The following is a 22,048-nucleotide window of genomic DNA, read 5'->3' as shown; positions in this document are numbered from 1 at the left end:
CACCAAGCTGACCACAGAACAGAACGTGCCTGCATCCCCCAGTCTGGCCTACTTTTTCTTTGTTCTAGCAGGTTCTTTGCACCCGAGCATAATCAGACATCTTCTTACCTTCTCGCCTGCAATTGGTAAGGCCGCTGGGGAAGAGGGCCGAGTTTCCTGAGGACTCAGCTTTATGCCATTTGAAATACCAGGGCTTGGATATGTAAGGCCATTCTCTTTTACATGGTCAGCTCTGGAACAGAGATGTATGACAGTTAGAATACAAGGAATTCTTGTCCCAAACTCAAGGCACTATACCACCTTGTTTACCTGATCAGCTGGCACTGCTGGTTTTGCTGGCTTATGACACAAAGCTTTCAGTGTATAAAACTATTTTAAACTATTTTTCGACAATCCAGATAAACTACTGTTACTAAAAACAAATAATACTACCCCTCTTTTCCCATCCTAGGAAATGATCACTCTCACCTCTGTAGCTCATTAGTTGTTGCTTTTCCATTGACTGCATGATCTTGATTCAAGTGTCTCCTTAGTGCTATTTTAGCTGGGGAAAACCTGGTGTAATCGGGTAAGGACAAGCTTGTCATCTTGTCTGCCTTCTGTCTGCTGTTGTGGTTTGGAGTACATGGAACTATTTCTTGGTCCAGATGAGAGGTCGTGTACTGCGGGGTGTTCTGCTTGGAGGAGGGCCTGCTAAAAGTGTTATGAATTTCATAGGGAGTAGCATGGCCATTCATGGACAGTTCAGGGCTCATGCCATTGATGTGGGGCATAGGAAATTTTGAGCATTCAAGCTCAAGTTGGAACCTGCCATGATCAGCCTCAGGATCACGGCTCAAATGGTTTTTATTGCGTAGCTGTACTGACAGTGACTCATCAGACGGTGTATACGATTTCAGCTGCATGAGCTCCTGCTGTCTTTGACTTTTCTCAAGTTCCACAATGCTGATCTTTAAATGAAGAGGAGGACAACGATTAACGACCATACTTAAGAATTCTATCACATTATGGAGTTTTGCCGTCATATACTTCTCAGAAATAGTCTACTCATTTCTGGGAATAATGCAAAACAAGTGACCTACAATTTTAGAACCAAATTTCAACAGGCTGCTCTGATCTTGTGAGATCAAAAGGTGCAGGTAAGGGGAATGGCTCAGAGACCATTAGAAAGCACCTTTCAATTCTTGGAAGCAAACATAAGATATCTCCAATATAAATATATACATATGTATACATACACACACACATATATATATATGTATATAAGAAGTACGGAGTAACTCACTACTGCCAGTCACAGAAGGAAAAAGTCACCCCATGTCAAGGCATCCAGCAAAAAACTCTAAAGTTTATCTCACAAGGAAAGAAAAAAGTTCTTCAGCCACAGGAGTTTCATTTGTTTTCACTATGGTTAAGTGACATTCTGTGGAAACCAATTCCTGAACTGAAACTTCAGAACACATAGAAGACACTGAAGTCACACATTATGTAAACAAGTAGGATCTTTCTTTTCACTAGGTCAAGCTTTTTAATGACGTAGACAAGATAAACCGTGATTCCGTCTTTCACAGCACAACCAGGGAATCAAGTCATAGTGTCTGCTTCCTTTAATTACCCTGAGAGTCAAAAAGTTATCTGTATTCTTATTCGTCTCAAGTTTACCAAAACCCTCTGATATTTTTTCTAGAGATAAATATTTAACAGCCACCTAGCTTATCCTTAATATTGTATTTAATCAAATACCCTAACGGGCCTACTATCTAAGAGCTAACCCAGGCTGGTGAATCTAGATCTTTTTTTTCCCTTGCTCTCTACCTGCAACTCCAAACAGTGCTTTTGTTTCTCAGAAATTTGATTCTTCAAGGCCTGCTTCTCCTTCAGCAAGTTCTCCAGCGACAGTGTTGACCAATCCAGCTTCAGTTCTTCACACCGTGCCTTCAGCTGCAAAGACAGAGGATGAACAGATCAAAAGAGACTTTCACTATTTCACACCACCCAAGGCACAAGGCATGCCTTTGCAAACGCCATGCATCTTTCAACTGGATTTCTACAAGAAGCTTCTCATGCTCTTAAACTCCTCTCAACTCAAGTCAAACACCACCAATATGGTCCTGTAGTTCCCCTTTAAAGTGGCAGGAGGTGGCCTGGTTCTGTCTTAAACCAGTCTTATCATCCAGCACAACTAAGCACCTCTGCATCCAGATTTTCCCCTTGCCCACCTTAAATACTGAGATGAATTAGAAGAGTTATGGATACCATGAAGCAAACACTATACAAACTTGGCCAGTCAGATCCAAGTTCAGTGACAAGCCTGTGTACAGCTTTATAGTTGAGGCCAGAGCTGCCTGTCATCTCAGCATTTGCTAGAGGTAAATAAAGGTCTCCAAGAAAAGGGACCATCTGCATTCTTCCCACCAGTATCATTCTTCTCTGTTACAGAGGAACTACACTAGCCAGGTGAGGCAGCCCTTGGCTCGTGACCTGCCCTCCTTGCATAAATGGGAGCATCACTCTGCTACTCAGATACAAGCTTTGTACACACCAGCTGTAAGCTCTGATTCCTGAGTTCGCTGTTATCCTTCTCCAGCTGTTTCGTCTGTTCTTTCAACTGCTGATTGTGAGCAGAGATTTCCTTCTGAGCCTGAATCAGGTCATTGTATGTCAGAGCTTTAACTCCCAACTACAGGATGGAGGGTGAGAGGGAAAGAGATCATTCAATAAGGTCTTGACACACTAATTCGAGACAACTGTCACATTCAAAAGTAACATTAAGGAGACCTGTAAAACTTTCATAGTTCACAGAAAGTCTCTCAGCACTCTCTGAGGCACTTTCTCATCACTATTTTACAAATGAGGTAATGAGGAAGGACAGAAGTACCTCATTTTGAGTGGCTGCTCTCGCAATTCAACTTCAAAACTGCCATTTAGCTTTCCTTGCCAGCCACGAGAACACTATTTTTGCAGAGCCACCATGTTTCCCTTTGTGCTTCTGAACTTGCATTAGCACTGGAGTTTGTTCAACTAGAAACTACCCTTTAATAAAACGCTAGGCTGCCTGTGGACTGTCACCCCCTTCCCCTAGATAAAGGCAGAGTGGCACACAACAATTTCAACAGTGAAGATAAAACCTAACCAAAGAAGTAAAGAGATTCCACGCGATTTAATGTGATCTGCAAAAAGGAGGCTGAAGACCCGAGACCACACTGGTCTTACTCCTTTTTAGCAAAAATATTTCCATGCAGATGGCAAACAAGCATACATTTCCACCAGACCAAGGCTACCTCATCAAGTTTCTGTTGAAAAAGACGTTTTATTTCCTCTTTCTGTGCCTGGCAGTGGGTGAATAACTGCTGTGCTGTCCCCAGTAGCTGAGCATTCTTTTCCTAGAAGAGGAAAGAGTGAGGAAAATACACTTTTAGCATCAACTGAAGCATGCCTTGAAGGAAGCTTCCTCTTAAGATGTTTACATCTAGTTTAGAAGGTAAGTTGGTACACAGGTGGAAATGAATCTGAGCTCAGAGAGGAGATCTGAACTAATGCGCCTCTGTCTCAGGCTTCTGTCATCTTGTATTCGTTAGCGTTCAACACTCTGGGGAAGTTAATTAAGCTGAAAAGAACCTTTAAGTAGATTTCTCTGCTATACAGTAAAATAAAATCAGGACATTCTTAAAAATTCATTTTTATCTGCCTAGCACATCTGTAAAGAAGTAGCAATAACCACATCCAACAGAAGAGAAACAGAACTGGAAAAGATTATCTGTATGAAATCTGTTACTAAACTGAGAATAGACTCTAAATCTCCAGAGTCCCAATTCAGACTTTTCCTACACAATATTCACAAAAGACACTCAGTAAATGAAAATACGTTGTGGGGGAGGCAGGAGGAAAGTCATAAATAAGCCAAACCATTTGTGTTTCCAATGCCAAAATTACTTTAATGAGCCACCCTACCCTTCCAGCCACAGAACATTTCCTGCCTGCAACATTCCTTAACTAGATATTGGCTTACTCATTTCAGGGTCTTGCACTGTGCGAGCAGCAAAGGGCAAGGGTAGGACTGGCTGAGGAGTTTCACATTTTTTCCATTCCTAGTTGCGAGATGAGCACAGCGAGAAGAAGAGAAGAAAGCTTTGCAGATTACGTTTCCCTCCCCAAAAAACTTCTGCGGGAACCAAACAGGAATTCGCCAAACACGGAGCATTCACTCCCGAGGAGGTGGAGGACAAGGGAGAAAGATGCCTTGACCTTCCAAACCATTCACGAAGCAAAGCAGCAGCACCGGCAACTTCCACGCGCGAGGGAAAAACACTGGACCCGGTGTACAGCTCTAGTTGCTTCTTGCTCCAACGTTTTGGCCAAACAGCTGAGTCACCCCAAGGCTAAACGGACTGCCATAGGCGATGCTGAAAAAATCAGTTATGCTTTCAACATCAGGCATTTCATTCAGCCTTTACAAGCAGTGGAGCAGCTAACAGCTCCATCTAAGGGTACTCTGGTGAACTAGCAGCTCACAGCATCTTGTTTATTTTAAAATCGTATTAGAGGCAGGTTTTTTGTACTTAAAAACAAAAAAAAACCCCACACATGTTAGGGGGAGTCCTTAAACAGAACAGCACCTCTGCCAGAGCAGTTCTGCATCTGCTTTCATGAAGTTTAACTAGCCGTGCTCACAGCATAACACTCCATCAAATAATCTTTTCACATAGAATTTCCCATTTTAAATGTCTTTAAGTATGCAACAGCCGTCAGATGCCAACACAAAGTGATTACTTTTCCACACTCTCAAGTCATACTTCCAGTGTACGGCACAACTTCAGGCTATCATTTTTCATTCTGTTTCTGTGCAAGGAGATAAGTTAACTTTATGATCTGATTTTTCTGATAACATGCATACACGCAGAAAAACACGCTGCTTAAGGGAAAGGCCCAAAATTCAAAGTGCTGTTCAACTGTGAAAACAAAAGAAAGCAAGCGTAGTAGAAAGGTTTTCATTAACATCACAACAGCATCAAACCAATTTGCAGGAAGGAATGGGGTGGCACAAGTTAGCCTTTCTCATGTAGGAAAAAGAGTTCCAGTTATGGAAAATCCCGTAAAACAAGGCAACAGCTTTATGCTGACACTTTCAGAAAGCCCGCGCAACAAAGGAAATGTTCAACGAGGTCTACCAAAAGGTGGACTTCCCAAGACGTTAAATGCTACAGTTGAGCTCTAAGGGGAAGAGTTCCTCTATTTAAGTACCTAAGCAGACTACCTCATCAGGACTAATTTATAAAGCAATTAAATTATTCATTAATTGAGGTAAGGCAATACAAGAAGAAAAGGTATTTAGGTAGTAAATCTCCTCCCTCTGCTGGAGAGAAGACTCTACAGCAACAGAGGGAAAAAAAAACCCACACACTTCATAATTAAAGTATTTTCTTTGCCTTTCCACGTATTTCAACTCCCTATTTAAAGTTTTACACTTTGCCCACCTATGTAGTCTTAACATGTTATCAGTACTAAGAGACTGAATGAAGCATCCTTAAGCCAACTATGATGGACAGCTCTCTTTCTCATCTTGTTCTTCAATTTGTTACGAGTTTAACAAGCCAACCTGATGCTACAGTACTCAGTACTCATTTAAGCTTTCATTTACCATAAAAAGAATAAAATGTCAAAAAACAGAATATTCATCTCCAAGGATCTGAAGAAGTCCTCATTCAAACTTGCTGCAATCTTCAGCTGGATTAAACACAACTTAATTATTTAAGTACAGTTCCACTGGCAGCTCACAGGATGCCTCCATGTAGAGAAGGCCCTCTAAGAGGGGAAAAGGAACATATTTAAGCAGCACATGCTGCTGGAAAAGTTGACCACTACCTCTTGCACCTGTAACATTTGGAAATGAAAAGTCTGGGAGAAAAAGAAGGGTTCAAGCCACACCACCTTCCTGCATATGCCTGCAGTTGCATGTCCAAATAGAACTGCAGAATTAAGTCTTATCAGATGGTCTGCAGAGGGGCCAGAATGTCGAGAGGGAAGGGGTGAGATGCATCTTTCCCAGTTCACAGAGTGGGAATTTAAGCACACAAAATGACAGGCTGACCTAGTAATAAAATCCCCATGCACAATCATTCAGACTAAGCATTACTCTGGTAGAGTCTTTAATTGGTCTGGTGCAGCACAGTCATTAAGATGTACACAATTACAGCCTCCAGCATTTTCCTCCTTCTTCTAAGGTATTTAGTAAAGTAGTCCGGCAGCTTTTGTTTAGAAATGGTTAAAAACAAAAAAAAACCAAAAACAAAAAAACCCACACACAACACTACCTTTTCCTGCTCCAGTAACTGTTGCAGACTTGCTTTATACTGAGGAGTTTTCATGTATGCCATGAACTGCATGTACTGGATCTTAAAAGAGTCTGAAAAATATATAAGGAGATAACACATTTTGAATGAGAGAAACTGCAATGCTCCCATTTAACCTTCCTCGCTCCCTTTTTTTTGTTCTTTGGGCTGTAAGTCAGACCAAATCACTAAAGATCAATTTAGACGGTGCTGAAAGTCTGTGTTCCAAGGCAAGCTGACTTCTTGGATCCATTAGCCACTTATTACAGGTACCTCACTATAAGTTTCTTCTCCCCCTACCATTACACAATCTGTTCCTTCCACCCTTTGAAGAACAGTGCCTTAACACTGATCCCACCTTAATTTATATCTTTCCCCACTGCAGATCTTACAGCTGTATTTTTCCCACCTCCTGAAAAAAAACACTCCCAAGTTTTTCATTAAATCACCTCTTGCATTTCCAACCACACCACCTCTGTGACCTCCAAAACTCACACAGCACTTCATTTTTGTTTGACTTAGCCTTCAGTTTTACAGCAAAAATTAAGTTTTGATCGCCAAGATTGTATCATTTAAAAATAAGAGAATGGTTTCACGTAAAATAAAGTTATTCCTGACAAGCCATTTCCATTTAAAGTTATTTTGACTTCTTGTTATACCCAAGCTCCCCTTCTTTTGTGCCAAATTAGAGTTGAAACAACATCAGAAACAAATGCAAACCAAGATGTCAACTTCAGCAGCAAGCAACAGAAGAGACATGCTGATGTCAATGGAAGTAGTGGGGTAAAGTGCCCCCTCTCCTGTTCAATCTACAGCTTTCCACCGTGGCTGTCTATTGACAGCCCTTTGATTTACTGTATGTTTAGAAAGATTAAAATAAAGGTCCCCATACACACACACACACACACACACACACACACACACTAACACAACTTCAGTCTTACCTAGCAGCTTCTGTAGTGCGGGTGGGGTGGGTGTCACCAGTAGCTGGTTAGATGAATGCCGTTGCACTTTAGGAGGTAGTTGGTAATATGGACTATGAGGTGACTTGTATGCATCTAAAGCGAGAAAAAAAAAAAAAAAAATCACACTTCCGATTTATGAAATTCAGCGTTTCCGGCAAGTGCACAGTAGCTTCGCCATTAGAAAACATGTCATTTACAATGCAAGATCCAGTAAACTGGCTAGATCAACTACTACAACAAATGGTGTTTGGAAGGACATCTACAATTTATCCTTAAAACAGCAGCAGCAGCAAGGTCTCAGACACAGCAAAGCTGCAGCTTCTGGCAAATAACTACGGACAGCTTCACTCACCATCACCTCAGATAGAGATATACCACCACTTCAAAAGGAGCTTTGCTTTGATAGCAAAGGAGAAGTTACAATATGAAGACCAAACAAAACGTAGCAACAAAACAAGAAGGACCTCAAAGCACTCACTCAGACCCTCGACACTTATCTAAGCTCATTCAGTAGAAGCGAGGCTTCTTCTACTGCCAGCCTTAAACTCACCCTGAGGAGAGGATGAAGATGTTTGTGACACAGTTTGAGCATGCAGAAGTTCTAGTGCAGTTTGGTTCTTCTTGGTCTTGCGCTCTGTATTTGCAGTGTTCATTTTCTTGGGACGTCCTCGTTTCCTGCCTGCCATTTTCCTTCCTTTTTTACTCAGCTTTTTCTTACGTGCTTTGGAGGGAGATGGCTTTTTAACAGAATTTGCCCCAGCCTTTTCTTCTTCAGCACCAGAATCCTAAGAGATTTTTAAAAGCTCTTTAATATTTAGCCATTTATACCTACACATGCAGCATCCCTTTTAAGCCAGCATGAATAACTTCATTTAATAATTTTTTGGAAGAAAGCTGATGCACTCTAATTAAGTAACTTGCCAGCTAGACAGATTTCCTTGAGATTAGAGCTGTCCCTGACACCCAAGAAGTTGTGCCAACTCTCTTCTGGGTCTACTCATTATAGAGAAGGAAATCTAACTTGTCTAAGAAAAGCTGATTACTCACCTTGTATTGAGTATTTTCACCTACTGCATTTCATTAAAGAGTCAAAGTACATCAAGTACTGAACATTTTTGCACAGGAACAGTCACTATATTTCTAACAACATCATGCAACTGAATGGGAAAGGAAATGAGTCTTTGCAAAAGCAATTCAACACACCCCAAACTCCATTCGATGGGCTACAGCTTAGGAAAAACTCTGCAAGTCAGTATGGAAGGCAAATGAGGGTAGAAAACCAACTGCTCTAATCCTCATGCAGTATTTTTCCCCCCAGAACTACTGCTGTAACTCTCAAGGGCAGTTCTTACAAAGTTATTCCATCACATTTTTTCCCCACAGCAAGACTATCGCAGTTTACACATTCAGAACACAGTCTTCCCATATAATCAGGCTTTACTGGCACAGATTACAAGTCCAAGCATAGCTAAACAGAAAACATTTACTGTATGAAAACGCGAGAAGTTCACCTTGTTTTCTTGAACCTTCGTTGGAGTAGTTGTGTTGCTCTTATTTTCTCTTTGTTGACGACGTCTAGCTGCCTCTTGTTCCTCCTGAACAAACATTTGAGAAGACTTTATAATTTGCTGTTACATTTCTAATACAGACCCTTATCTTTCCCAGCTTATTCTTCTAGGCTGTTATCATATAAAGACTAAATAAAAAAGGAAAACATCCTTTGTTACCAGCAAGGGAAAAAACCAACTTACCCTGCCCCAGACAACACTGAGTGGGAAAAGGAAGGTAAATGCAAGTTACCCTATTGTGCTGCAATATCTACTATAAAGGGCTTGAAACATGCAGCCTCAAGGGAAAGGAGAGTAGGCCACAACTTCTTCCTCTCCATGTCACATTTTATGTATAACACCAGTGTATTAAAAAATAAAATAAATAAATAAAATAAAAAGCCCACAGCACACACCAAAAAGCGAAAGCTTACCAAACACCAAAGGTATAGCTTTATCTATACTTTCAACCTTCCATGAGTTATTATGTCATTACAAAAACCTTATATGACTTCAAATGGCAAAGCCGTTCAACAAAACAAATTCAATTGCAGCCAAGTCTATAAACAAGCCTAAACACACAAAGCGACTTTTAAGGTTTATTTTCAACTAGCCACTAGGGACGGAAATTGTCAGAGAACTCACAAAAAGCCTTTCCTGCACCTTGTACCAGGTGAGGTTTAATTTGCATAAAACAATTCTGACAACCCCCACATCCTTTCAATTTAAATCTGCCATTTATGCAGTCTAGTTGGTAATTTGCTTAAACAGCCTCACCATTAAAAACAGGGTAGTTCAAAGATATATGGGCACCACCCTGCATTTTTACTTTTGACTCTCAGAAGTCTGTCTTCTCCCGAGTTTGAATTTAGCAGCCTGAAATACCCGGTCCCACAGCTACCATTAGTCTGTTTTCAACTCCTACTTAGAAAGTCAACCTGAAGAATAGTGTTCTCCTAAAGTTTAAGTGGCCTCGCTTCATTCCCCTCACTGGGAACGCCAGCCCCATAGGTCATTTCAGACCAATACAGCCCAGCACAGAGTCTCAGAAAACATCTGGCATTTGAATTCCACATGTGGTAGCACTGCATTTCATGTCTTCAATAACATCCCCCAAAACTAACAGCTCAGAGTGCTCTCCAGCTTCATTTTGATGCAGCCAAACACTGGAACAGATTTACTTTACCATTTCTTTCTTAAACTTCAGTTCTTTAGTGAATGAATAGCTCTTTATAGATCTCCAATGCAAAGGGAAAAAACACCTTGAGGCTGTCCTGTTAATTCTCAGCTATGAAACTCTTGAACATGACTGCAGTAGCGCTTGATGGCTTATGATGCTTCACTAAGTTCCACGCACATCCTTTAGTCATCAAAAATTTTTTTTGCTTTCTGGCAATTCTGAAGATCTTTAACAAAGTCCTCATAATAGTTGCTCCATTATTTTAAGTTTTCTACAGAAAATTGACTGAAACTTACCCTGAGTTTTGGATTTTTGAGACTAGAAAAATAGTTTTCAAGCTGAAAAGGGAAAGATAATCATTTTGTAAGTCAGAACAGAATACATAGGAACAAAATATTCATTTAAAACAAATGCAGAACTGCAGAAATTCTGACCATTTTTTTCCTCTGATAAGCTACATCAAGAAGCCATTTCCATTCATTCTTTCTAAAGTCACAGACTCTAATGTTGCATAGCAGGACATAATCCAAGCCTCAACAAGGTTTATCATCTTCTGTACAGCCTATCCTTGTTTTAAAGCTTTATGTAATATATCTCCACTCAACAGAAGGTTATTTTCAGTGAGGCTACTTCATTCTTATACGCCACTAAAATATTTGTCTGCACTCTAGCATGTTCTTTAATGACATTATTAGACTAAAGTAGGCTTAGAAAAGTAGTCTTACCATCATATTGCAAAAAAACCTCAGATACCATGGAAATGAAGTATTTCTCCACAAAAGTTTATTTTTAAAAAAAAAAGAAAAAACAGCGAACACATCAGCATTGCGACTAAGCTTTGCCACTGCAATTTCAATTAAGATTGAGAATTACTGCTTGCAAATCGTGAAATGAAGTGCTATGTATATGGCAAAGCAAATTAAAGAATCAAAAACACAGAATCTTTACTCAGTGTGAAAAGGAAGAGTACTATACACAATTGTTACACTGGAACATGGAAAGGAATTAAATCAATGCATCTTCAACTAATTTACAGACTACCACAGCACTGTACATAATTAATCTGTTTGTGCAACATGCTGCTCTGAAGCAGCCAAAGGCTAAACCACACAGCTTTTTTTGCATGTTTAGTTAGACAGAGCGCATAACTGGTGAAGTGCACCCATTCCAATAAGCTGTGTTATAGGTCTGTAAATATGCAAGAACAATATAACAACAACTCTCAAGAACAAGGATCTGAAGTTGGCATGTTGATTCCAAAGTAGGCAAAGCAGCCAGAGATCTACTGGCCTGTATTTGTATACTCACTATGGTTCGGTCAATAGTATGCAGGTAGTAAGAAACTGGTTTCCCGGTCCATGACACAGACCCTTTCAGTGGTGATAGCTCCACAACTCTCATTATAGTGCCAATATCTAAAGGAAGAAAGCCAAATTAGGGAACTAAAGCTCACACCAGTTTTCCACTCAGTACTACTGGGCTGAATCCAGCCATGCAGTATTAAAGCAGGTTCCCAACAAAAAGATAAATTTTGCATACAGAGAGCAATGTCCTGGAATAAAGTATAGCAACAAGTTTAAAAAGCATTTCTTATTCCCTTGCCATAGGCCCCATACAGAAAACCTGGGAAATGCATGTTGAAGATCTACCTTTTACTTCTTCACACTCAACCATTCTAGAATAAAGTTAGGAGTTAGGACAAACTTTTAGTACAACAGGACCTTCCTATGTCTCAGAAATAACTTGCACAAGGAAACCAGTGACAACACATCTGTAGTGACAGGCAGGATTTAATTAGATAGGACCAGCTACAGAATGTGGACAGATCCAACCCATGTAAACTATAACTGTGCTATATTTGGATTGAGGACAAATGTTTTATATTTGTTTTCTTGCCTATATTTGTTTTGTTCCCCAAAACTAATAGGTATAGGATGTGTCTAAGTATTTCCATAACCACTGAACACCAAGTGGCATGACTCTAGAGGAAATACCGTGGCACATTTCTAATTAAAGAGAAAATTACCCAGAAGAGTCAGAAAGTAATATTTAGGATTCAGCAACTGCAATCACCATTTTACCCAAATTCTAATACTTGTTTTGGTCTGTCCTAACTCTTCCCACATTTCCATTTCTTTTTCCAGAAGGAATTACTAAGGACAAAACTGGCATTGAGGAAAAAAGTTACCTCCTTCTTAAAGTTTTATCCTTTCTGTTATATGTTTTCAGTTATTTAACTGTTCATACTTTAGAACAGAAGAATTAACAGACAGCAGGCCACATCAGCCAAGTCACAGTTGGGCACAAAAAAAAAAAAATGCTGAATAAAAGGTGTTATGAAAAACTTGGCAAGGCAGCCACATAAAGCCAGCACAGCAAAGCGAACAAATCACCTTCCCTGTATGTCAAAGATATGCCATGTTTTATGCCGTGATCTCTAAGTGGATTACGCTTCCTTAAAAGCGTCATTTAGAAGAAGCTATTAAGCCTGGAACAAGTCCCAGTCCAGAATATCACATGAAAGTTTACTTGATATTGGTATTTCCCATGTACAGTATGGTTGCAGAACAAGATTAAAACCCAAAACTAGATTTCCACAACTCCTCCCTGTTATTTGTAGTATACAAAGGTAACTTCTTTTGAAGACCTCTTACTGGAATCACTGTAAGAGTTACCTATTAGGGGAAACTATTACCTATTCTTTCGCTAAGCAAAAATTAAGGCCAAATCTTAACTAGCTATCTCTACATAATTTTAATGTCAACATTCACATTAAGCATTAAGTATCAGGTGGCAGTCGAGAAAATTATTCCCACTGAAATCATACTAGGGTGAAGGTTGAAACAGGATAAAGAAATGGCTCAACTGATAGTCAAAACCAGGCCTTTTATTAGGGAGAGAAATAGTGCATTGCCTACTTTGCCTCCCCAGCACCTATTTAAAAACTGCAGCATCCCAAACCTAGCAAAGGAGAGAGAACAAGAGAGTGAAAAGCCTGGAAAGAAAATGCTTGAGAGGCCAAGAAATTATGTATGTAGGCAGGTCTCTTAGCAGAAGCCTCAGAAGTCCCTTCTTCCATTTCATCTAGCTATATAGCATGCTGTAAAGAGGTAAGAGGCTTTACCTAGGTGCTCTTTGTCTTATTAAGAAGTGACAGACTGATCTCAGCTCTCTGGAGGTTTGAGGACTGCCAGTAGCACATCCCTGTCTTTTAAGTCCCTATCCAAAAAGGATTGGCAAGCCAGGGTCAAAATGGTTAATGAGGTTCCAAACAATCAGACATCACAGAAAATAGTATCATAAACACACAAGAATCCGGCAGTTTGGGATGTTCAATGCCAAGGGCATTTGCGACAATTTGAGCTTAGCAAAAATAAGCCACAAAGGCACTATTTCAGTGAAATGTCTTAATGACAGTCTTCAAATTACTATTCTTGAAAAGGAGTTTCCATAAATGGCAGGCCAAAATAAAGGAATACAGAGACTGAGATCTGTAACTCAGTATGCCACTTGCCATGTTTGTAGGAGGAGGGGAATAAGGTGGGTTTCCTTAGTTTAGGGAGGGTTTTGCATTGGACACAGGCAATGCACGTAATCCCTGGTCTGGATCTTCCTACTGCTTGCGAAGCTCTCAAGCAATACGAAGTGAAAAAGCTCACAAGCAAAACCACCACCACGGGGGTATGAGCAGTCTCATAACTTCAGATCGCAGTTCACAGATCTGCAAAGGGTAACATCGGCAAATACGAAGCCTACCCCGTTCAGATGGAATAAAAAAAGACTGTTGGCAGCAAAGCAGGTACCGCAACCGGGTGTTCATGGGATGGGTCTGTTTGATCAGTTTATGGTAGAGAAGATAAGGCATTCAAAGGTGTACACTTCAGCTTCTAAGCCTTACAAATCGCGACTGGTGGGATTTACCTGTCCAAATTTAGACAGCTCTGATATAAGGAGTCTATGTGCAAGCTAGTCCCTGCAACTCCCTTTGTAGTTAATAATGAATCACGCCCTAGAAACATCTTATTTCTCTTTGACTATAAAACACAGCCAGGCATAGGAAGCTAGGGAAACATCTGCACTATAGACATCTAAACGTAGCAGGATGAATCCCATGAAAGGAGTGTCTATCTCTTGTGGTGGATTTATTTATTTAAGACACCTGTGCCTTTGGCATGTGTGCTATAATACAACAGCATTTTTCTATATACTTAGACAGCTCTTAAAAGAGCAGCAAAAAGTCCCACTATAGACAGGGTCAGATAATGAATACCGTGTAATAGCAATAAATAAGGAAAAAGGGCAATCATACCGCTCAAGTTTCGACTGTTTATTCTAAAATTTAGAGGTGCAAAAGGTTTTGAGGACACAATTCTCCCACCTGGAAAAAGAAAAATTGCAAAGTCAGTTAACACTGTTTCTTCTACAAATGATTGGTTATTAAATATAACTGAGTATACAGCCCTAAAGAGCAGCCCAAATAAGATTATCACTTTTATACCATTACCAGAAAAAATATATATATCACAAAGCTAATTCTGGCAGCATCCAGGAAAGCGAATATATTAGTCCCACTAGCTAGCTATGAGGCAGCACATCAAGGACCTCTTAAAAGTGACAGATCTTAAAAACACTTCAGAAAAAGGAGCATATTAATTCTCTGTGGCAATCTACAGAAAATTTAATTAGGAACACTGCTATCTCATTCCTAGTTAGGGTCTTTTATACACAAGCCCCCAAAGTCCTTTTATTAAGGAAAAGGATGTTAATCTCCATTTTACAGCTATTTATGGTCATTTAATCAAAGGCACAGAGCCTGAGCGAATTATGAAACAGAACTGTGGAGAGAACTCAGGTGTCTCGATTTTATAAAGAGCTCTTGAACTTGCCATGTCTTTCCACTTCTCTCAAGTCACTACTAAAGAAAAATCAAAAAGATCAACCAGTAAAATCGGAGAAGACAGATTAAGTTTCGGAGTCTTCTGGTTTGCAACAGAGCCCAGAAGTTGCACTATTTACTTCAGCACAAAGCTGCTATATTGAAGTCACCTCTTTGGTTCATTCCACACACTTTCAAGAAAAAAATACTTATTTTTGTAACTTCTGCCATATCCAAATAAAAGAGTTAATTGTCCATGCGGCTAAGCGGAAAGAAACTGAGACACCAGGACTGTCTCAGTAACTTAAGGGCCACTGCGGCATTACAGGACGTTCCAGTCACTAATATCCATGACGCATCTTCTCGGGAGGCACCCAAGATGCTGCCAGTGACAGCGTCCACATTTCAACACTTATTAGTTAATACCCAATTCCAAATGTGGCAATTTTAGACAGGAGAATCCAGCAATTAAATTCTGTATGCAATTACAGAAATTGGATTTACAAACGCCTGCATATACAGCCAAGAAGCTTTGCAGCTTCAACAGTTACATATATCCTCTACCCCTCTCTCCCCGCCCTTGGCGTTCAGAGCATCCAAACACTGCAAATTCACAGTCAGAAGTTTCGCCAACTCCCAGAGCAGGTAGGGAAGGGGCAGTACTTCCTCCTACCCCACAAAGCCCCACATAAAATCTTAACGTGCAGAGCTGTCTCCAGACAAGGAGGATCACGTGGACTGGAGTATATTTAAGACAGGAAGAAAGAAGTCCGAGGAGGAACCACTGCGGTGCAGGTACTTGTCCAGAAGGAACAGAATGAAACCCACCAACCTGGCTTTTGATGGTTAAAACTAAACCATTACCACCACCAGCTCCCGCAGCAAGCAGGAAACCAACGGAAAAGAGTTTACGTTCGATTTGTTACCTTCCTTCATGTTCGCAAATCGCTCCTTCAGTTGGTGATCCACCTCAGGACCAAAGGCAAAATTATTCACAAAAATAACACTGCAAGATAATGGTCTAGTTAATAAACAGGGACAGACAAGCGGCATTTTAGTACACACGCACACACTACTATCCCTCAAAAAAGCCTACAAGTGATAGCCACTATTATGAAACAGAAAAATGCTATTTGTCCCTGATTATACAGCTACTTCCATCCAGCAAACAAGTTTCCCTCTTACATAGTTTCACAAGACAGTAAGTTATCTTTAGCTTTCACAGATATTGCCGAAACAGTTGTCATCCCATGACGATTCCTCTCATCATATTGCTGGGTTTTGCACCATGAACTTAATAGTTACGTCAGCAAGTTTCAACACAGAAACAATGTTCAAAATATTTTCACCATCTCTCATACTGAGATCAACACTAACAGCTACCAGTGCACTTGGGGTAGTAAAGCCACACAGGAAAGACAGTACTCCAATGTAACAGATACAGACTTGATCCAATTACTTCTTCACATTTGTTTAAAAACACCACAGCAAAATATCATAGCTTTTTTTCTGCTAGTTTAAATTCCTTCATAATGTAAAGAGGCAGCTCATGTCTCTCAATGCATTATCCCTGTCCTAAGCTCTGCGCTTCATCCTAACCTACAACGGAAGAGCTGCATCTTTCTTTCTGGGTTATGAAATCCAATGAGAGGGTTTTGCTCCTGAAAAACATCAGTCACGCAGAAAAAGAGAGACTTGCACAAAGGTAAAATCACACAGATGATTCCACGTTATGGATTAAAGAAATAAGCCGCCTATTTTTAAGAACCAGAAAGTCTGTTCCTGCTTGGAGTGGCTAACTGTCCTTGGTCCCCGTTTCCTACCAGCTTGCAATAGGAGTCCTCGACATCTTTTAGAAGCCGTGAAGCACCCTGCGTGCATAAGCCGTGTAGGCCTTTACGATATATTGTTTCAATGCACAGAATCAATTTCTTTACAAGAGGTCTGCTTGCAAACTCCCCTTCCAGCGCCTCCACACACAAAACACACTCAAAAAGGACACTGAGCTTAAGAGTAGCAGCCAAAGCTATTTAAAACCACAGTTTAAAAAAAAAATGCATATCCACCAATAAAAAAGGGGAAAAAAATCTTTTTCTTGCTATGCCTTGCTCTTGGAAATTTGGGAAACCCTGCTTGGCAAGCAAGGCTAGCAGGGGTTCTTTCCTCCTCCTTCCTATCACGTGCCAAAAAAGAGGCCTTGCAGAACAGCCAAGCATATTAACGTGACTAGAAAACATCCAGGAAAGGAAGGGAAAAAGAGCAAGCTTGCCAGGAATATTCTTTAGTGTTCATTCTGGCACAGCATTTTCTATGCACATGACAGACCTACAGGAGCCCCTAGCCCTCCTTGATTTCATCCCTCTTTTCAGAGCGTATTGCTAAGCCTCAAGTCCAGGCAACAGGAATATTAAGCGTCACACAGCCTGCTTACACGTCCGCACTCACCGGAGCAGGACTGTGTACTAGTAAAAACCAGGTACTCCCTTCCGAGTTCGGCCTTTGGTCCATTTACGCTAGCAGAGTGGCACTTCAACTTACTCTAGAAATTTGGATGGCTCGAGTGTAAATTCATCAGGCAATCTGCAGTCTCATTAAAAAGAGCAGATGCTGAACAGTTGGCACACACGGAACAAACACAAACGCCTAACATTTGGGAACAAAAAGCTACTTCTTTATGAATTTCTGTAGCAGAGAGCAAGGATCAGCGTGGAGACAGTTAGCCGCATACCATGCAAAATAAACATCTACCAGCGTTTCCCTATGCAGTTAGACACACTCCATCTAGAAAAGAAAAGTCAAAATTTCTTCCAAAGGAAGCAAAGCCGCACAGAGGGCAGAGGAGCGTGCATTGACAACAGCAAGCAACAGAGCAAAACCACGCGCTCTTATACTGCGGGGCTGAGACAAGCCTGTCCGCAAACTAAAAGGCGGCTCCCAAAGTTTAGCTGAGGTGCGTAACGCAAAAGTCATCGGCCTGGCAGACGCTTTCTCGATGGAGAGCTCTTAAACACTGTCCTGGAAGCGATCCATGAATTGCCACAGCCCTGAAGACTTTTTGACACCTGTTTTCCACTCCCTCACATAATAGGGTGGCCCTAGAAGGTCATATACCCATAAGACTTCTTTCTGTACTCAAGGCTGAAAGAATGCAAAGCCTTTAAAAATATAGAGGAATATTTTAATTCTTTAACAACTTTATTCCCTTTTTACTACTGTTAAGAAGGGCTCTAACCCTCCATACAGATCTTCACAAATAAAAGCATTCAAAAGCAATCGGTTTAACTGAATTCCCAATTTAATATGGCATAGCCTCACTTGGTCTTCTTTTTTTTAAAAAAAAAAAAAAAAAAAAAAAAAAAAAAAAAAGGAAAGTGAGCCTAGCTGTATGCTAGATAACTAGTATTTTGCCAGAATCACTGATATTAATTATAAGGATATACAAAATAGGGGTCTGTTCTCTCTATAACCAGACACACCCTTCTGTGCAGTATCAAGGAACATGCATTTAAACCTATTCTTCTAGCCAGTCAGAAAACTGGATCTAAAAAAGCCAGTATAAAAGTTGGCAGATAGGCCTTTGGCTATTTGCTATGGAAATTCTATATAGAAAGCTGGCCAGCCTCCCAAATTCCATTATACAGACTCCCAAATATTCAGTTCATAAAGTGGCATTCAATTGCTGTACTGTACCTTGTGTTTGCAATTCTCTCTCTCCATTCTTCTGAGAGGAAGTCACCTCTTTCCAGCTTAAAAAAAGAACACAAGACAAAACAAAAACCACACAAAACACAAGAGTTAACATTGTTCCTTCCCACTGCATATCATCTTGTTTAGAGATGACCAAACATGCTTTAACAACTCAGTAATATTACTATAAATGAGGCCACGTGAAGTCTTTAGGAAATATCCAAAAGACAAGACACCCACAATTCAGCAGCCAGCTTTTTGGCCCTGGAAGGTCTCCCTCTCTGCTCCCACCCCTCAGCTGTTCTTCTACCATGGGAGAAATGGGCTAGGGTCTTCCAGGTTATACCCAGCGCCTTACAAAGGCTATACTCTCTCTATATATATGTATAGCAAATGAGGGGAAAAGCTCTCTGCACTGCAGAATCCATATCATAAGCATTCAACGAATGCCTCCTCAAATCCCCGCTGACAAACAAGATCCTGTCTCCTCCATCTTGCAGGGGGGAATCAAAGCAAAGACTCTGCCCACGGCTGGTAAAGCCCACGGCCTAGCTTGCTTTCAACTGGCGGGCAGGCATCTTATTTTTCAGCGGTGCTAGGCATGAACCTTGAACGCTCCTAACATTTCAAGTTGGAAACCCGGTAACATATAAAGGCCTTATTTGAAAAGGGCTGCATTGATGACTTCAGTGACTTATTGAATAACTCGCTGATGAGAACACATCATGTCACAGGTTAATCCTGCAACAGAGTTTTTCTGCAGATCAAGGGTTTCTTCAGCTGTGCTTCAGGAAGGAGGGAGGACCCTCATGAGACAGGCTGTTTTGCTGGGTCACGAGTAAAGCAGAAAGAGGCTCGTGGGGGAGAAGAGGGGGAGGAGAAAGAAAACAAGGTGCAACTACGTAACTGATGACTGTAACACAGTTTGAAGGGGGAACAAGAAAGATGATTTGTATCACAACCCCAGGAACATCAAAGCAACAACAGTGATTGCTTAGCATCCCTTTCCTTTCTGCAGCTATTCCTTTCTGTTGGAAGAAGTGAACACTTCCAACGCCGGTACTTATTCTAGCTTGGTGACAACTCAGACAGCAGTGCCTGCGCTGCAATGCAGATTCGTGCAGGCTACTCCAGACCGCGCTAGCTCGGCAGGGATAGCTGTCTCAGTTCTGGAGCCTGGGCTCTTCTACCACAGCTTTCCTTTCCCAGCAGAGCAGCCCGACTTCACCCAGAGCTACAGAAAGGACGGCAAAGAGGGGTAAATCTGTCTGCCACTGTGAAGGAAAAAGCCACAGTTGCTGACAGGAGTCTGTCTGCTTCCCCGGAGGAAGAGGAGGGCTAGGAGAAACGAACACCAACGATTCTTAGGCAAGGGACAGATCAAGAACCCTGCAAAGAGCCTCAAGCGTTAGAAACTGTAGAAGCCAAAAACAGCTGGCTAAATTGACTTTAGAGTCAATCAGAATCATCTGTTCCACCTAATGACCACACTGAAATAAGATTTCAGAATGACTACCTGTATTATCACACGTGCTTTTTGGGGAGGCAAAGGGGCGAGATGTACCTTTTCCCATCTCTACTACAGTAAAAATAAAGGACATGTTGGAGATTGAACTGAGAGAGAAGATCCAACCTAACCAAGAAATACTACGCACATTCAAAAGCTAAAGCAGAAACCTACTGCAATACTGGAAGACTTTTGCGTATTTTTCTCATCTACTATACTTAAACATTACTTCTAGGGCACCATATGCCCTATTTGAGCATGCACATTTTCCCTGTATTATTTTTAAAGCAAAATCTTGTCTCAAATACTTATCTGCTCTTGTTGCAACTAGTTTCTTGGTTGAGTAACCAAGAGACAGCAGAAGGAAACCCACATGCAAGTTCACTATATTTATTTTACAACAATTTGCACGAGTCAGCTTCTACCCTGCTGTCCTCCACGCCACACAGTCAACTTCTAATGGCTGCAGGAAGTTTTCATACAGCAACAGGAGAAAGAAAACCACTTCGGGAATAATGAAGTGCAACTGTAAAGCCACGGTCTAGAGGAGAATGAAGAACCAGAGTAACGTGAAACTATTTTGAAATATTAAGCTTTACAGAAAGGCCTTGAAAACTAACATAAGTGGCTGTGAAAGTTTTATTTGGACCCAATTACACTACACATTTGTCTTGCCCATGTGTTTAGGAAAAGAACAGTTACAACCAAAAACTCCGTGCTTTAACCTGATATAACACACATGCAGGCTGAACACATTTTTCCTGACTACTTTAGTAAGATATAGCTGTGTTACAATTCAAATGAACCACAGCCCCGTTAAACACTGCTATTTCTGTACTGTAATGCTACCCTAGCTGAAACATAGCCAATACTTGAGGGAAAAATCTCACCAGGAAAAAAATACTGGAACTCAGAAATAACCAGATGGTCAACTGTGGTTGGGAGAAAACTGGTTATTTTTTCCCCTCTGGAAGCAAGACAGTGATTCCTAGATCAGCTGTCTGCTACATTCAAAACAGAGGGCAAGAGCTATCTGACGGACCATTCCCGGCAATTGCTTCCTTTATATATTCCATATGTAAGCCTTCATTTATTGATCTCTATTTCCTAAAAGGCGGAAAGCAAGCCCTTTCCTATCAGCTGCAAAGGGTATGCAAAAGGCAACATCTCCCAGCAGCACAAAAACCCAAACGAAAATCCCCAGACAACTCTGATGTTTGCAGCAATTTTGGAGACTGAAACAAGAACTGGTAAGGAAATGCAAGTTAACCGTACGCTCCTGACCAAGCGCTGCACTAAGTAAGCCAGTAAAAGAACACTATACGTTAAGGTCATGTAGGGAAACCGCGGCACGTCAGTGTGAAACGGCAGTAATAGCAACGGGGATGCACTCAATCTCTTCCAATCAGTGTCCCCACCCCCATCATGTTCTCTCTCTCCGAGAAACTTAATCTCCTTAGTGAATAATGAATGGAAGGGACCATCTGTAATGCAGATATTTTCATCTGATTAGACAATGCAGGAGACGCGCTTTATCTAAAAGGATAATTAGCTCCCTGAAATCCGCTTCAGAGAGCTGCCAGGCTGCATTGTTTCTAAATTTAGAAGAGGAAAAAAAAAATAGAAAAGAAAACAAAAAAACAGGTTTTTCTTCAGGTTTTTCAGCTGGACAAATTTGCTCAGCAGAGACTGCAGAAATATGCTCAACGGTATCCGATTCCTCTAACTCAAAAGAAAACTGGCAGGTTGCAGCCACCGGGAAGCAACAAGAGAGACACTATAGCAGGCTTATAGTCATCACATTGCAGAGCAACGGTTTCTGAAGGTCAAGTGCCCTTTTTTCGGGAGAGGACTTCGTTCTCCCCGCAGCTCCACACCAGCGGTCCCTCCGGTAACGCTCTGTTTGACCGCCTGCACAAAGCCATAAATTCACACGCGCAGAATGCTTCATTCCAGC

The 22,048-nt window shown here is 41.0% G+C and overlaps 1 protein-coding gene across 7 annotated transcripts in view; it reads right to left on the bottom strand.

The window, feature by feature from the left end:
* DOT1L (DOT1 like histone lysine methyltransferase) overlaps nt 1–22,048 on the bottom strand; it is a 77,230-nt gene that overhangs the window by 19,838 nt on the left and 35,344 nt on the right. For all 7 annotated transcript variants that reach the window (XR_010385066.1, XM_064497240.1, XM_026114155.2 and 4 more), the window contains 14 exons: nt 18,588–18,643; nt 15,824–15,903; nt 14,331–14,399; nt 11,330–11,436; nt 10,318–10,359; nt 8,806–8,889; nt 7,845–8,079; nt 7,274–7,387; nt 6,312–6,403; nt 3,282–3,383; nt 2,543–2,680; nt 1,816–1,941; nt 469–950; nt 109–232 (listed from right to left, as the gene is read on the bottom strand). Coding sequence is in view for 6 of the 7 variants with exons in the window: in XM_064497240.1 (XP_064353310.1) it covers nt 109–232; nt 469–950; nt 1,816–1,941; nt 2,543–2,680; nt 3,282–3,383; nt 6,312–6,403; nt 7,274–7,387; nt 7,845–8,079; nt 8,806–8,889; nt 10,318–10,359; nt 11,330–11,436; nt 14,331–14,399; nt 15,824–15,903; nt 18,588–18,643 (1,851 nt within the window). In the remaining variant the exon portion in view is untranslated. The remainder of the gene's footprint in view (nt 1–108; nt 233–468; nt 951–1,815; nt 1,942–2,542; nt 2,681–3,281; nt 3,384–6,311; nt 6,404–7,273; nt 7,388–7,844; nt 8,080–8,805; nt 8,890–10,317; nt 10,360–11,329; nt 11,437–14,330; nt 14,400–15,823; nt 15,904–18,587; nt 18,644–22,048) is intronic.

The sequence above is a fragment of the Dromaius novaehollandiae genome, chromosome 25 (genome assembly GCF_036370855.1).
Source record: "Dromaius novaehollandiae isolate bDroNov1 chromosome 25, bDroNov1.hap1, whole genome shotgun sequence".
NCBI lineage: Eukaryota > Metazoa > Chordata > Aves > Casuariiformes > Dromaiidae > Dromaius > Dromaius novaehollandiae.
Note: the sequence above shows the minus strand (reverse complement) of the source record. Positions and strands in the feature narration are given on the sequence as shown.